Source organism: Electrona antarctica (assembly GCF_951216825.1).
Source record: "Electrona antarctica genome assembly, chromosome: 2".
Taxonomy (NCBI): domain Eukaryota; kingdom Metazoa; phylum Chordata; class Actinopteri; order Myctophiformes; family Myctophidae; genus Electrona; species Electrona antarctica.
Window position 1 is genome coordinate 3,016,370 of NC_136807.1, and position 13,794 is coordinate 3,030,163.

The following is a 13,794-nucleotide window of genomic DNA, read 5'->3' on the forward strand; positions in this document are numbered from 1 at the left end:
TTAAGCATGCGCATACCCTTTATTATATGAAGATAGGTTGAAAAGTGGTGAAGTGGTCCTTTAAGTTGTTTTTTAGTTAGAACACCACACATGGACAAAGAATTACATCATTAACTTGCGACGGGCCCCTTGAGTAAAAATAGAAAACTATTTATATTATGAAATAAATAAAATATTGAATGTGTTTTTAGTTATAGAAGGCAATTATAAAGGCATATACATGTAATAGTGGAGCAGATAAGTGTAAGGATCGTTCAAATGGTGATACAAGCATGACATTTGGTACATATACTCTTCAAATCTCTTTTCAAAAATACCGCTGGCCACGCAAAATTCCAAGATGGCGGCCCCAAAAATCCAAGATGTCCGTCCAGAAATGGGGTTTTTCCTTTATAACTTGAAATGCATTGATTTTAAGCCCCATAAATGTATTGAAGGCGAATATAAAGTTGGGCATTGCGGATATTTTGGTGCCAAGTACATGTCTGTATCTATTACGGTTTCCTGAGATACAGCATATAGGTACTTTTACAGACTCGGGAGAGCTAGAAATTTGTAACATTGATTGTTGTTGTGTGAAATGAAGTGAATATGGTAATACAAATGTTATTTTCATAACCCCATATTTTCAGTAAGGTTATAACATAATATTCTAAATGCAAGATGGCATCCAAGATGGCTGCCATTAACTTGAAGTAATCATATTTTAGCAACTATGACACATTACTTTTTGGCGTGCACCTGTTTTTCGTCTATGAATCGAATTATAGGTACTTTTACAGAATTGGGAGAGCAAAAATATGAGTTTGAGACCCACACAAGTGTAGTGCACCTGCCACGACAGCCAGCTTTACTGCCACATTTGGTGAGCTGTTCGCAAGATTTGGCTATTGGAGAGTTGGCTGTCCAGAAGACCTGCCATTCCTCACCAACCTTCCGCCATCCCCCGTCTGCAGGGTCCTCTGCTTCTGGCTGACACTGGGTTGCCTGGGCCCACACACAACCAGCCTGGTAGGCAGCATGCCTGGTGTGTTGGAGCAGAGCTGCTCTGGTTGGTGGGATTGACTCGTAAGGCCTCTGCTTTCTGGTGAACATGTCAAGCCTGGCCTCATCCACAGTAACAGCTGTGCTGGATCTGTCATACATTAGTATGACAAACTTCTCCAGAATCTCTAGGTCACTATACTCCAGGTAAATACCCAGTTTGGAGAATACAGGCCTCTGGACATATGTGACCAGATTTGACTGAGAGCCTGCCATCGCGCAAATTCCAGCTTTTCACCAGAGGAGAAAAACTTTTTTCTTTTTTTCTCCAAAATGAGTTTATAGCACAGGCAGACTCTTCACATACTAGAGCATGTCTGAAATAAATATCAGAACTGAAATCGACATGTAAATATGAAATAAATGCTTAAACATGTAGCTAGGTGTAAGGTTAGAGACCACAGAAGTGAACCTTTCAAGCCTGTTTTCTCAACTCGCTGTTTTCTCCAAGACATTACTCTATAAGCCATATCTCCAAAACTGGTGGGCCAAACTGAACAATGGGACATATTATGTCCCATGTCTGCCAAGAAGTTTTCTTGCCTTTGTTACGGAAGGCTGACACGGTGACACATCCTGTAAACACGTGAAAGAATAGCATGCCTTTGACCTTCTCCTGGCCAACATTGTGGACTAGGTCATGCACATTGATCAGGGTCTGACCTTGCCCAAATGCAACCCACATCTTTTATAGTCCAGCCTCTTGAAGAGCAGCAATAACACTTAGTGCTAAGACAAGAACATCTGTCATTTGCCTTGATTATGATGGATTGGCTACCATGTTCTGCAGCATGTTTGGCTGTCAGCTTCCTCGTGAGAGCATTTATCCAGTCCATCAAGACTAGTTTCATGAGTGCTGAGGACAGGTCCCTTTGTGACAATCATAATATTTGGAGCAAACATTTGTGCAATCTTGTCGCCAAGAAAGTGGTACAACTCTGTCTTGTTGTCATTGTGCCTCGGGAAGTTATGCCAGTTAGATGGCATGGTGTTCTTATTTGTCACCTTGCGTCTTCCTCCCTGGCCACGTTTGGACCTGGTTTCAGCTTTAAGACTTGATGGGCTGTACACATCAAAGACCAGATACTTGCTGGTGTACATGTGTATCACTGGTAGGAAGTCGAGAGCTGCATAGTCCTCAAATGTCTTGGATCTTTTTGGTGGCAGGGCATGGACCAAAGTTGACCCATCTACAATGAGAATGTCTGCCTCAGGTTCTTTGTCAACTGGTGGGACATACGTCTCACGGATAGAGGTCAGCTGAGACTTCTGGCAAGAGTACAATCTTCCACCCTTGCTCAATGCAACAGGGAAGGACCTTCATCCAGCCTTGCTGGATCCAGGATCAATGGCATTTGCTGGATTTTATGAAACATCGGTATGTTTATGAAATCCAGATATCCAGATATAGACAAATTAATTGTAGGTCTGTGTCTGTGCTGTCTTTTTTGACAAAGACAACATTTAGACCAGTCAGTTTGTGTTTTTACAAACATGGGGTTTGAATCTGCCATTTTGGGTTCAATCAAATAACACACATTCCTGTATGGGATACAACTAGGTTCAGTTATTGTTTAACCTACACCTAGCCCGATTATTCATCCAGTGCCATGTAAGTCCCGTGTGATCTGTACACCATCTGGGTAACTGAAGGCCCGTTACCCTTGGCTCGGCTCTCCCGCGGTGGCACACCCTGTCAATTCAGGTGGGCTATCTAACTATATCACTAACTAATAGGGGTGTGCATCTCTCCCTTACAAGACGATTCGATACGTATCGATACGCATGGGCTACGATGCGATTCGGGGACGATACATTTTATATACAGAACGATTCGATTCGATTCGATTCAGTCCAAATCGATACGATTTCGATTTTGTGGAACTTCATGGAATTTGATGCGATTCGATACGATACGTTGCGATCTGACACATTTAACCTTCTATAGATTTTTTATTTGAAGCTAGATCTATAAAGAATAGGGTTGGGTCTTCATTAAAAAACATCTAATTAATTGGAGGCTTTGTGATTGATTAATTAATCTCAATTAATCACATTTTAATCGCATATCAATAGGCCTATTTGACCTGAGCAGTGAGCTTTTTTTTCAAATGGATTTGGATATGAGTGAATCAATGAATTACAAGTAGTAATAATAATAGTGATATTAATAATATTATTTATATAATGCTTAGACACTTTTCAAGGAGAACATGAGAAAACAAATAAAACCAACTTTATTAGAGAAAAACTAAGACTATGGAATAAAATAAATGAAAGCTATAGCAATATTCCAGATGTGGGTTTGAATTTATAGTTGGTGGCATGTCTCTGAGTTTTGGAAGTGCATAGTTTGACAGGTCTGACTGCCTGCTGTGGACAGTGAAACCCTGACCATTAAACACGGGCAGACGCAACGATGTTCCCATTCGTCTTTGTGTCTGCCCGTGTAAACGCAGCAGCGAGTGTGAGGGGTTGGGGAACGGATGGAAAGTACATAGTGTATAAGGAGGACTCCTAACTATATGGACGTTAAACTAACGTTAGCTCCCATGCTAGCTACTAGCTAGTAGCTTCCCTCGTCAGACAACAGAACACCACCACAGATCGGGTGGAAGCTGTTGATATCACTGCTTGTGCCCGTGGATGGGAAATAAGATTTAAAAGGCTATGGAAGCGTGGATGAAAGCACAGATGTGTGCAATAAAGTTGTGCCGGATCTGCCTGTGCACCCCGTCCGCTGCTCGTGTGTTGTGACTGTCGCTGGCTACTGATGCAAAGTTAAAGAGCGTCATAAGCATGCGCCCTTCCTGCGCTGGAAGTAGCAGATCTACAAGTTATCTACCCGTCGCAATGCACAGCGCTTTGGGCTTGTACATCTGTGTTTTTCCCGCAGTTAGTTGAATTATATCGATTCACAACTTTAGAATCCAGACACACGTGCATCGATGTAGTCGTATCGTTGATGTTAAAATCGATTATCGATTCATATCGATATTTTTTGACACCACTACTAACTAACAACTATGGTTTACTAGCTAATGGATATGGGGCTGCTTGGCAGACATGGGACATATGTCCAGAGGCCTCGCCTGTATTCTCCAAACTGGGTATTTACCCTCCCACAGTGGAGTATAGTGACCTAGAGATTCTGGAGAAGTTTGTCATACTATGTATGACAGATCCAGCACAGCTGTTACTGTGGATGAGGCCAGGCTTGACATGTTCACCAGAAAGCAGAGGCCTTATGAGTCAATCCCACCAACCAGAGCAGCTCTGCTCCAACACACCATGGTCGTGCTAGAGTGCTGCCAGTGTCAGCCAGAAGCAGAGGACCCTGCAGACTGGGAATGGCAGAAGGTTGGTGAGGAATGACAGGTCTTCTGGACAGCCAACTCTCCAATAGCCAAATCTTGCGAACAGCTCACCAAATGTGGCAGTAAATCTGGCTGTCGTGGCAGGTACAAGTGCTATAAACTGGGTCTCGTGTGTACAGCTCTGTGAGGTGTAACACTATACTTGTGTGGGTCTCAAACTCATATTTTTGCTCTCCCAAGTACCTATAATTCGATTCATAGACCAAAAACAGGTGCACGCCAAAAAGTAATGTGTCATAGTTGCTAAAATATGATTACGTCAAGTTAATGGCAGCCATCTTGGACGCCATCTTGCATTTAGTTATGTTATAACCTTACTGAAAATATGGGGTTATGAAAATAACATTTGTATTACCATATTCACTTAATTTCATTCATTCAACAACAATCAATGTTACAAATTTCTAGCTTTCCCGAGTCTGTAAAAGTACCTATATGCTGTATCTCAAGACCCGTAATGCAGACATGTACTTGGCACCAAACTATCCGCAATGCCCAACTTTATATTCGCCTTCAATACATTTATGTGGCTTAAAATCAATGCATTTCAAGTTATAAAGGAAAAATCACACCCGTGTGAACTGAGTGGTGTAAGGTTTTATATAGCATGATCAGCTGTGGTCTGACGTAATGTCAGACCGTCTATTGGGCTTCCCACCGTCTTTAAAGATCTTTGGCTAGGTAGGGTCGTCTTCTGATGTGATGATTTGTGACCATGAAGTTGATTCAGCTGGAGTTTTTGTCCGATGTGAGGTATTATATAAGGTAAGGTATTATATAGCCTGATCAGCTCTGATCTGACGTAATGAAATCACACCCGGATGTGATTTCACAACTGGCTTTTTTTGTGCAGAAAAAATGAGCATGGTTGCTACGGTCATCCAGTTCACCCGGGTGTGATTTAATTACGTCAGAAATTATTTTGAACATAGCAACCATGCTCATTTTTTCTGCACAAAAAAGCCAGTTGTAGGAGTGGTTTACACCACTCAAAAACCTCATTTCTGGACGGACATCTTGGATTTTTGGGCCCGCCATCTTGGAATTTTGCGTGGCCAGCGGTATTTTTTAAAAGAGTGGGATTTGAAGAGTATATGTACCAAATTTCATGCTTGTATCACCATTTGAACGATTCTCGCTATAACGTGCACTTATCTGCTCCACTATAAGGCTTATTAGCCAGGAACCCTTTTAAAATCATGTTTTTCCAGTTCGATATATGACAAATATTAGGTTTTTTAGAAAACTGTTTTCAAAATGCATTATTTAACCTGTCCCCCCATTTAGATATTCTGAATATAAGATAATTCCATACACTGAATATGACAAATACATCTTACAATTGATTGCTTTGCAGGGCCTTAAAACCAATCTATTCTTTTTGGAGCACACCTACCCAGAAGAAAACATGAAAGATGGAAAGAGTCACCAGAACCAGCATGAGGCCATGTTTGTAGTTGCCCTGTGCCGCTACCTGCTCTTACAGGACTACAAACCGCAGCAGATCACCATCCTCACCACCTACACAGCCCAGCTTCTCTGTTTGGGAAAACTCATGCCCCCCCCGTCCTTCAAAGGGGTTACTGTAAAGACTGTGGACAAGTACCAAGGGGAAGAGAACGATATCATCCTGTTATCTCTGGTCCGCAGCAATGCAGAGGGTAAGGTCGGCTTCTTGAAAATCCCCAACCGCGTCTGTGTGGCCTTGTCGCGGGCCAAGAAAGCTCTCTACTGCATCTGCAACAGCGACATGCTGGGCAGAGTCAAGCTGTGGGCAGACATCTTCGGTACCTTGCGGGAGAAGGGCGAGATCGGGACCGCCCTCACCCTCCGCTGTCACAACCATCCAGACCGTCAGGTCGAGGCCTCCTGTGCTGAAGATTTTGAACAAGCTCCCGAGGGAGGCTGCACACTAGACTGTGATTTCAGTTTGGAATGTGGCCACCCTTGCACATTGCTCTGCCATCCTCGTGACCCTGAGCATAAGGAGTACCAGTGTCCTGAGAAATGTGCAAGATTTCTCTGTGATTTGAATCACAAGTGCCCACTCATGTGCCACCTACCATGCCCCAAGAAGTGCACAGTAATGGTTGAAAAGACCATGCCAGAGTGTCAGCACAAACAGATGCTTCATTGCCACCAGGACCCAAAGAAGTTTGCATGTCAGGGGCCATGCCAGAAGCTGCTCCAATGTGGGCATAATCAGTTGGTTCCTTGCCACCAAGACCCAGAGACGTTTGCATGTCAGGAGCCATGCCAGGAGATGCTCAAATGTGGGCATGCTTGTACTGGTAGTTGCCACAGTTGCCACCAGGGACGCTACCACTCCTCTTGTGCCCAACGGTGCCAACGTCTTCTGATCTGCTCCCATAAGTGCAAGGGTCTATGCGATTCTGATTGCGCTGCCTGTCGCAGGCCTTGTGAGAACCGCTGCGTCCACAGTAAGTGCAAGCACCCATGTGGACATCCGTGCACACCTTGCACTAAGCCCTGTGCCTGGCAGTGCCCTCACCAGAGGTGCAGCAAGCGTTGCCATGAGCCATGCGATCGCCCACCATGTGTCCATCCCTGTGACAAGATCCTTGACTGTGGCCATGCCTGCATAGGCATCTGTGGAGAGAAATGTCCAAACGGATGTCGCATCTGTGATGCAACTATCATTGGCACTGAGGACACCACCAGGGCCAATCTGTACGTTCAATTAGAAGACTGTGGACACCTCGTTGAATCAACAGCCATGGACTCTCACATGGGGACGGGTGACGATGAAGGGAAGCAGGTGGCCATACGACTGAAGGACTGCCCTGACCCTAAGTGTCAAACTCCAATTCGAAATAACCTCCGCTATGGAACCCAAATCAAGAGCATTCTGACTGAGATGGAGAAAGTCAAGGCGAAGCGCAGTGGGTGCAGCCAAACAGAGATTGCAGAGAAGAAGAAGACCCTGAGGAACCAATGGATGATGAGTAGTCAAAACAGTGACTACATGAACATCACATTGGAACTGAGCGCTTCCCGTCTCATGATGAAGGACATGTCTGTCCTGGAAAACAAGATAGCCTTCCTTGAGAAAGTTGAAACGCTCAAAAGGATCCAAAAGGAGCACATGTCTGGTGACCAAGCACTCCGTTTTGAGGGGAGACTTAAGAAGTTTGTGATGTGGCTACTCGATCTGAGGCAGAAGTTCACTGACCAGCAGGTCTGGGATCTACAGCGTGAGCTGAAGGAGCTGATCCTCTTGGCTGACCGCAACATCCGTTTCAAATTGTTAGCTCCAAGTCCTCGTCCATTACTCCTAATTAAACCATCTCAATTGGGTCAGGATGACATGATTCAACACACTGAAGTAAAACAGGCATTGAAGAGCCTGGATGACCTGCTTCAACACAGTAAGGTGATTGTCTCAGCCATACAGATGAAACCTGACCATTGGTACAGATGCCATAAAGGCCATGTCTATGCTATAAGCAAGTGTGAAGGGGCAGCAGAGAGTAAGCGCTGCCCTGACTGTGACGGGGCAGCAGGGGGCAGCAGAGAGTGAGCGCTGCCCTGACTGTGACAGGGCAGCAGGGGGCAGCAGAGAGTGATCGCTGCCCTGACTGTGAAGGGGCAGCAGGGGGCAGCAGAGAGTGAGCGCTGCCCTGACTGTGACACTGAGCAAACCTAAAGATGTCAGATGAATGGGCCACAATATGTTGCTTTGGTCTGAAGCCAACCAACAAAGACTTTCGAATCCACCATTGAAGTTTTATATTTTTGGGGACTATTTTTTCATTCCTTATGCCTGACCTTTGATCCCTGACACCCGATAGCCCATCTGGCCTTAACCCATTTTGACCTGAGATCAGATTCTAAAAATGTCTTCTACATCCTGACAGTTTTCTGAAAAAGCTATGTTTCTATGTCAGTGGTTCTTCGATTTTTCAAAAATAGCAGACCTACAAGCTATGTAGATCTGCTATTTTTCAATAGCTAAAGCATAGCATAATGCTAACACCAAAAGGGGTTCCCGCCCAGAATGGGTTAATACAGTTAGTATTGTAGTATGCATATAATATATTGTTGTCTAGATATGTTTGGCTGTTTGGCTTGTTTGTATTGATCAATATCCTGTTCTGTCATTGCATGCTGAGAGAAATTGTTTTAATATGCATTCTGTGACGTTCACAGAAATAAAAAAATCTATTTTGGTTTTCAACCCTTTTCATGTCAAGGCGCCATTATTTATTCAGCATTTAAAGGGGAATTTCTCCCCAACCATTTTTTTACAAAAGTAAGTTGATAATTATGTATATTAACCAAAAAATAATATAAAAAAAAAAAGATATAGGGCTGGAGCTGCTGCTGGAGGGGTCTAACGTCAGCTCACGTAGACCAGGAAGAGTGCAGTGTCAACAATGCATGTTGCTGTCACATCATCTAGAACAGATGTAAACAAAAAACAATTGCGCGATTGAATAGGAGTTCTAGCGTTAGACCCCTCCAGGAGCAGCTGAAGGACCAGCTCCAGCTTCAGCTCCCCTATATCTTTTATTTTTTATATATATATTATTTTTGGTCAATATACATAATTATCAACTTACTTTTGTAAAAAAAAAAAAAAAAAAAGTTACGGATTAATTCCCCTTTAAGCCACAGACCACCATTTGAAGAGATCTTTACTCGCAGACCTAAAACTAAAGAATATTTTGTTGTAGTTGGATAAGACTTTGTCCACAATTCCATGCTGTATTGATGTGGTACCATAGGAGAAATAACAGAGAAACGTTGTTTTTGTGTAGACTTCAATCATTTAACGAGTGTAAAATGAAATCAAATGGACCAGTGGACCTATCAGGGTCCATTTGGTTTCATACGCTCTCAAGAGTTAAAGTCTAATAATCTAATAATTACAATTTTACAATTTACAATTTAGGCATTTAGCAGACGCTCTTAATCCAGAGCGATTTACATTAAGCAAGAACAAAAAGCATGGGAATACATCACATCATGAAACATGCGTAAACTAAGAACATAACAGTGGAATATCTATATAATTCTGGGTGCCTGCCATGCAATGGCAGAAACACAGGTTGAAATCTAAAACGCATACTTAATCGTAATAATTATCAATACGCGAAACTTTGACGTCTATGGCCGGCCGCACGGTTTACCAAAGCCCCGCAATATATACATCAAAACGTGCGGCTCGGCCGGGAATGGTGTGCTTGTGCTTTTCTTTCCGATTCGCGTTACCGTGCCGACGTAATTCGCAATAAACGACGCGAAAAATGCCCCATTCAAAGTCGATGGAGAAACGTGCGGAAAAACAGAAAACGACATGTTACTTTGGAGCCACATTGCTCTGGCATACTGTTACGTAGAAACACGATTTAAACGTCAAACAGCACAGGAGGCCATCGACTTTGTGGTGGTTCAGACGGAATTCGAATACGTTGCACGGTTTGCCCGCTATCGCAGTTCAAAGTGTGTGTGGTCTGAGCAATATTCTCGACTCAGAGTGTCGCACGCCCAGAGAGAGAGCGGATCAGAGTGAGAAGCCAATGTGAAGACTATACCGAAATTCTCCGAACAAATCGTCCTCACGGCCAAAATATTCACTTTACACGCATGGGTTTCGGTAATTTTGTAGCCACACTCGTCCTCTTTCACTCAATGTCACAACCATAGCCCAGATTAGGGATGCCAAACGACTCATATTTGGCCAATCGATAAATCGAGGCCGCAAATCGACGAGTCGATCGACTTTTTTTCCTATTTATTTTCCATTATTTTTTATTTTTTTATTTTTGTTGTTGCTGCGCAGCAGTTGAGGAGAACGCAACTATGCATTCCTTTAAGCAACACAACTTCTGCAGCTGCATCCATATGTTTAGAATTTGCATCAATGATTAAAGCCCAATAATAAAAAATAAACTTTATTTTGTAAACAACGACACTGAAGGAGCAGCGGCGCTATCGGCTGCTATGCTATCAGCTAGTCCCAAGTTCCCAACTCTCAAGTGTCTGCAGCAGCCTGTCACAAGTCCCGTAATGAACTGATACGGGACGCACGTTGTTCCGTATTTTAATGTCGGGTCGGGGAATAAATACAGTATGAATGACGGCGGGATTTATTTGACAACGCTGTCCTGCTTTCTTCACGAGAAGAGAAGAGCGCTCACAGCTCAGAACAGAGCGGACCTGTCTTTGAGCGTGAGGAATGAGATGCGAACCTGGGGTCTGGGGGCTCAGAGCTGCAGCCATTGGCTCATGATACGAGCACACGACCAATGGGACAGAGCATTCAGTGTTGCTAAGATACCCTTCCCCTTCACCCCACACCCTTGGACGATGGCGCTCTAACTGCAGCCAGGGCATGCAGGGCATTACAAAAAAATAAAAAATAAAATAAAAACGATTTTTCGACTCATACGTTTTTGAGTCGCGGAAGGCATGAGTCGAAAATCGAGTCGATTTTCAACTTTTTTCAACATCCCTAGCCCAGATACATACAGTACGTGAACTACAGCCCTGAAAGCGACAGGTGTACCATCATAATGTGTCATAAACTCCATGTTAAATACCTGAATGAGTCAGCAATTTTTTCATCACAAGCACAATTCTTAACTCGCTCTTATAACCACGTTTTTTATCGTACCAATACCACGATCGCACACGGCGTACCTCAATGCCTCGGGTCACTCACCGTGAAAACAAAAATCGCATTCGACTTTTACTTTTTGCGATAGAGCAATTTGTCATTGACAGTCAGTGGGCTTTTAACTTTCAATACTGTTTGCGTTTGCATAGACTAACCCAGGTGAAAATGATACTTTGTTAATGATTCAAGGTCACCTGACCAACTCTCACACACGCGCGCACACACGCACATGCACACATGTGCACGCACACACACACATTGAAAGTCAATAGAGAAATTTGGGGAAACACGTAACTCTGTCATTTCTCAACCGTTTCGGACACGGGGCGGCTCGCCAGAACCGGGCCGCCCCCCTGAGCGAAACCAAATGGACCCCTTAGAATGTTAGCATTAGCATGTTAGCATTAGCATGTTAGCATGTTAGCATTAGCATGTTAGCACTAGCATGTTAGCATTAGCATGTTAGCATTAGCATATTAGCATGTTAGCATTAGCATGTTAGCATTAGCATGTTAGCATTAGCATATTAGCATGTTAGCATTAGCATGTTAGCATTAGCATATTAGCATGTTAGCATGTTAGCATTAGCATGTTAGCATTAGCATGTTAGCATGTTATCATTAGCATGTTAGCATTAGCATGTTAGCATTAGCATATTAGCATATTAGCATTAGCATGTTAGCATTAGCATTTTAGCATGTTAGCATTAGCATGTTAGCATTAGCATGTTAGTATTAGCATGTTAGCATGTTAGCATTAGAATGTTGGTGGCAACGTAATGTGCAATAAACTTAGACAAAATACCCCATTGAAAGTCAACCAAATGGACCCTTACAGGGTCTGAGAGGCTAAATGTCATAAAATGGTGGTCCGTGGCTCAAATGCTGCACAGACTTGGAGAGCTGCAGGCACCCAGTCAAATTTCTTGAAATTTGTTTCTAGTTAAACTATACAATCTATACATATATACTATACTGTGCTATACATATGTACTATGACGTGCTATGACTACATACAATGCAATTATAGTGCTGTCTACATGACATGCTATAAGTCTGTATCAAATGCTATCTAAGTCTACAAAAGTGCTATCTAAGGGGGTAGGATAAGTGCTATTGGCCATGATGGAGTCTGAAAAGGTGGGTTTTCAGACTAAGACTAAGAATGGTTACCATCTCTCCATTTAGCTGGGGACCACCTGGAACCTCAAGGGCCACTGGTGGTCCCCAAAACACTGGTTGAAAACCACTGGAATATGGTCATTGAAATCTGTCTGGATTAAGCGACAAACACTGTTCATATGCAGTAATAATAAAGCTATAGTCAGAAGAATTGTCGATGATATAAAATAGCTGATTTTCAGGCTTATGGTGTAATGAGAATTATAGCCTTGTTATAGACCAGCTGTGAAAAGGAAAAATAAATACAAATACACATAATTGAAATGTCCGCGGGAGAAATGTTGTGGCTTAAGATAATGAAAAAAATATAATTGGGCTTTAAATGAGCAAGAATTACTGTAAATGTGGAAGTCAGGGTCAGTTGAAATGGACAGTAGAGTCAGAAGCAAGAGGTTACGATAATGACCTACACACTGTTCAACAATTTCAAAGAAATCACACCTGTGTGAAGTGAGGGGCGCTCTTATCATACATCATCGTAAATCATCTCATTCCGGCCCATCAGTTTTCACTTTTGTCTTTAATGTTTGTGTTTACGTATGTTCGCATCATATAATATGTCGCAATCTTTTTTTGAATTTTTGAGGTGAGCTACCCCCGCCTATATTCAGCTACTACTGTAGATTTCGTCTTACACAAACATTAAATTCCCATTGACAATGAATGGAGAATTTTACATAGTGTCTGAGCAAATAGGCATAGTGTGTATTTTACGTATGATGATAAGAGCGGCCCTCACTTCACACAGGTGTGATTTTTATTTATTTTGAAAAGTAGTGAGATAGGTGAAACATGAGATATGGGAATACATAGCAGCACACACACACACAAACCTGGGACCATACACATATCTTACCTGTACAGTCTGAGGAAGGAACCCTACTATTTTATTTATGTGCGCAAATTAAGTATTTATGTATGTGCAAGTGAAGTACCAATATGTATGTGCAAGTGAAGTATGTATGTATGTGCCAGTGAAGTATGTATGTATGTGCAAGTGAAGTATGTATGTATGTGCAAGTGAAGTGCATATAATGTGCAAGTTGACTATAGAGGGTATGCGCATGCATAAAGTGAATTACAGATCGAGTGGCAAAGTGAGTGACAAAGTCAGTTTAATGTTGAATAAAGTAATTTAATGCAATCAGATATGACTTTTGTTTGGTTGTACGGTCTGTCAAGGCCAGAAAGTAGTAGTTTGCCAATCAGTAGGCATTATTTCCACATAACTTCCTGATATGATGATGATGTCACACGCAATACCCTCTATTCATTTAAGGCCTAAACGGCTTCCCATTATACAAAACTCACAGACCTGCACAGATTCAGTTTCAGGTTATTATGCAACTGCTTTGGTTCATTGGAGCGATGCGGTGTCTCTACGTATTTATGTCTACGACATGCAACCTTCTGTGTGTTTCACAAAGGTGTGGCTCATGAGAGAGAGATATGCATGGCATGTCATGAGAGAGAGATATGCATGGCATGTCATGTGTCCACATTGGTTTCTGGAAGCAAAACCGGCAGCAGCAGCAGAGCAGCCGCGATT

The 13,794-nt window shown here is 42.7% G+C and overlaps 1 protein-coding gene across 1 annotated transcript in view; it reads left to right on the forward strand.

Moving 5' to 3' along the window:
- LOC306943652 (NFX1-type zinc finger-containing protein 1-like) overlaps nucleotides 1–8,614 on the forward strand; it is a 35,162-nt gene extending 26,548 nt beyond the window's left edge. The window contains exon 17 of the mRNA XM_079530145.1: nucleotides 5,779–8,614. Within this exon, the coding sequence (XP_079386271.1) occupies nucleotides 5,779–7,962 (2,184 nt within the window). The 3' untranslated portion in view covers nucleotides 7,963–8,614. The remainder of the gene's footprint in view (nucleotides 1–5,778) is intronic.
- The last annotated feature ends 5,180 nt before the right edge of the window (nucleotides 8,615–13,794 follow it).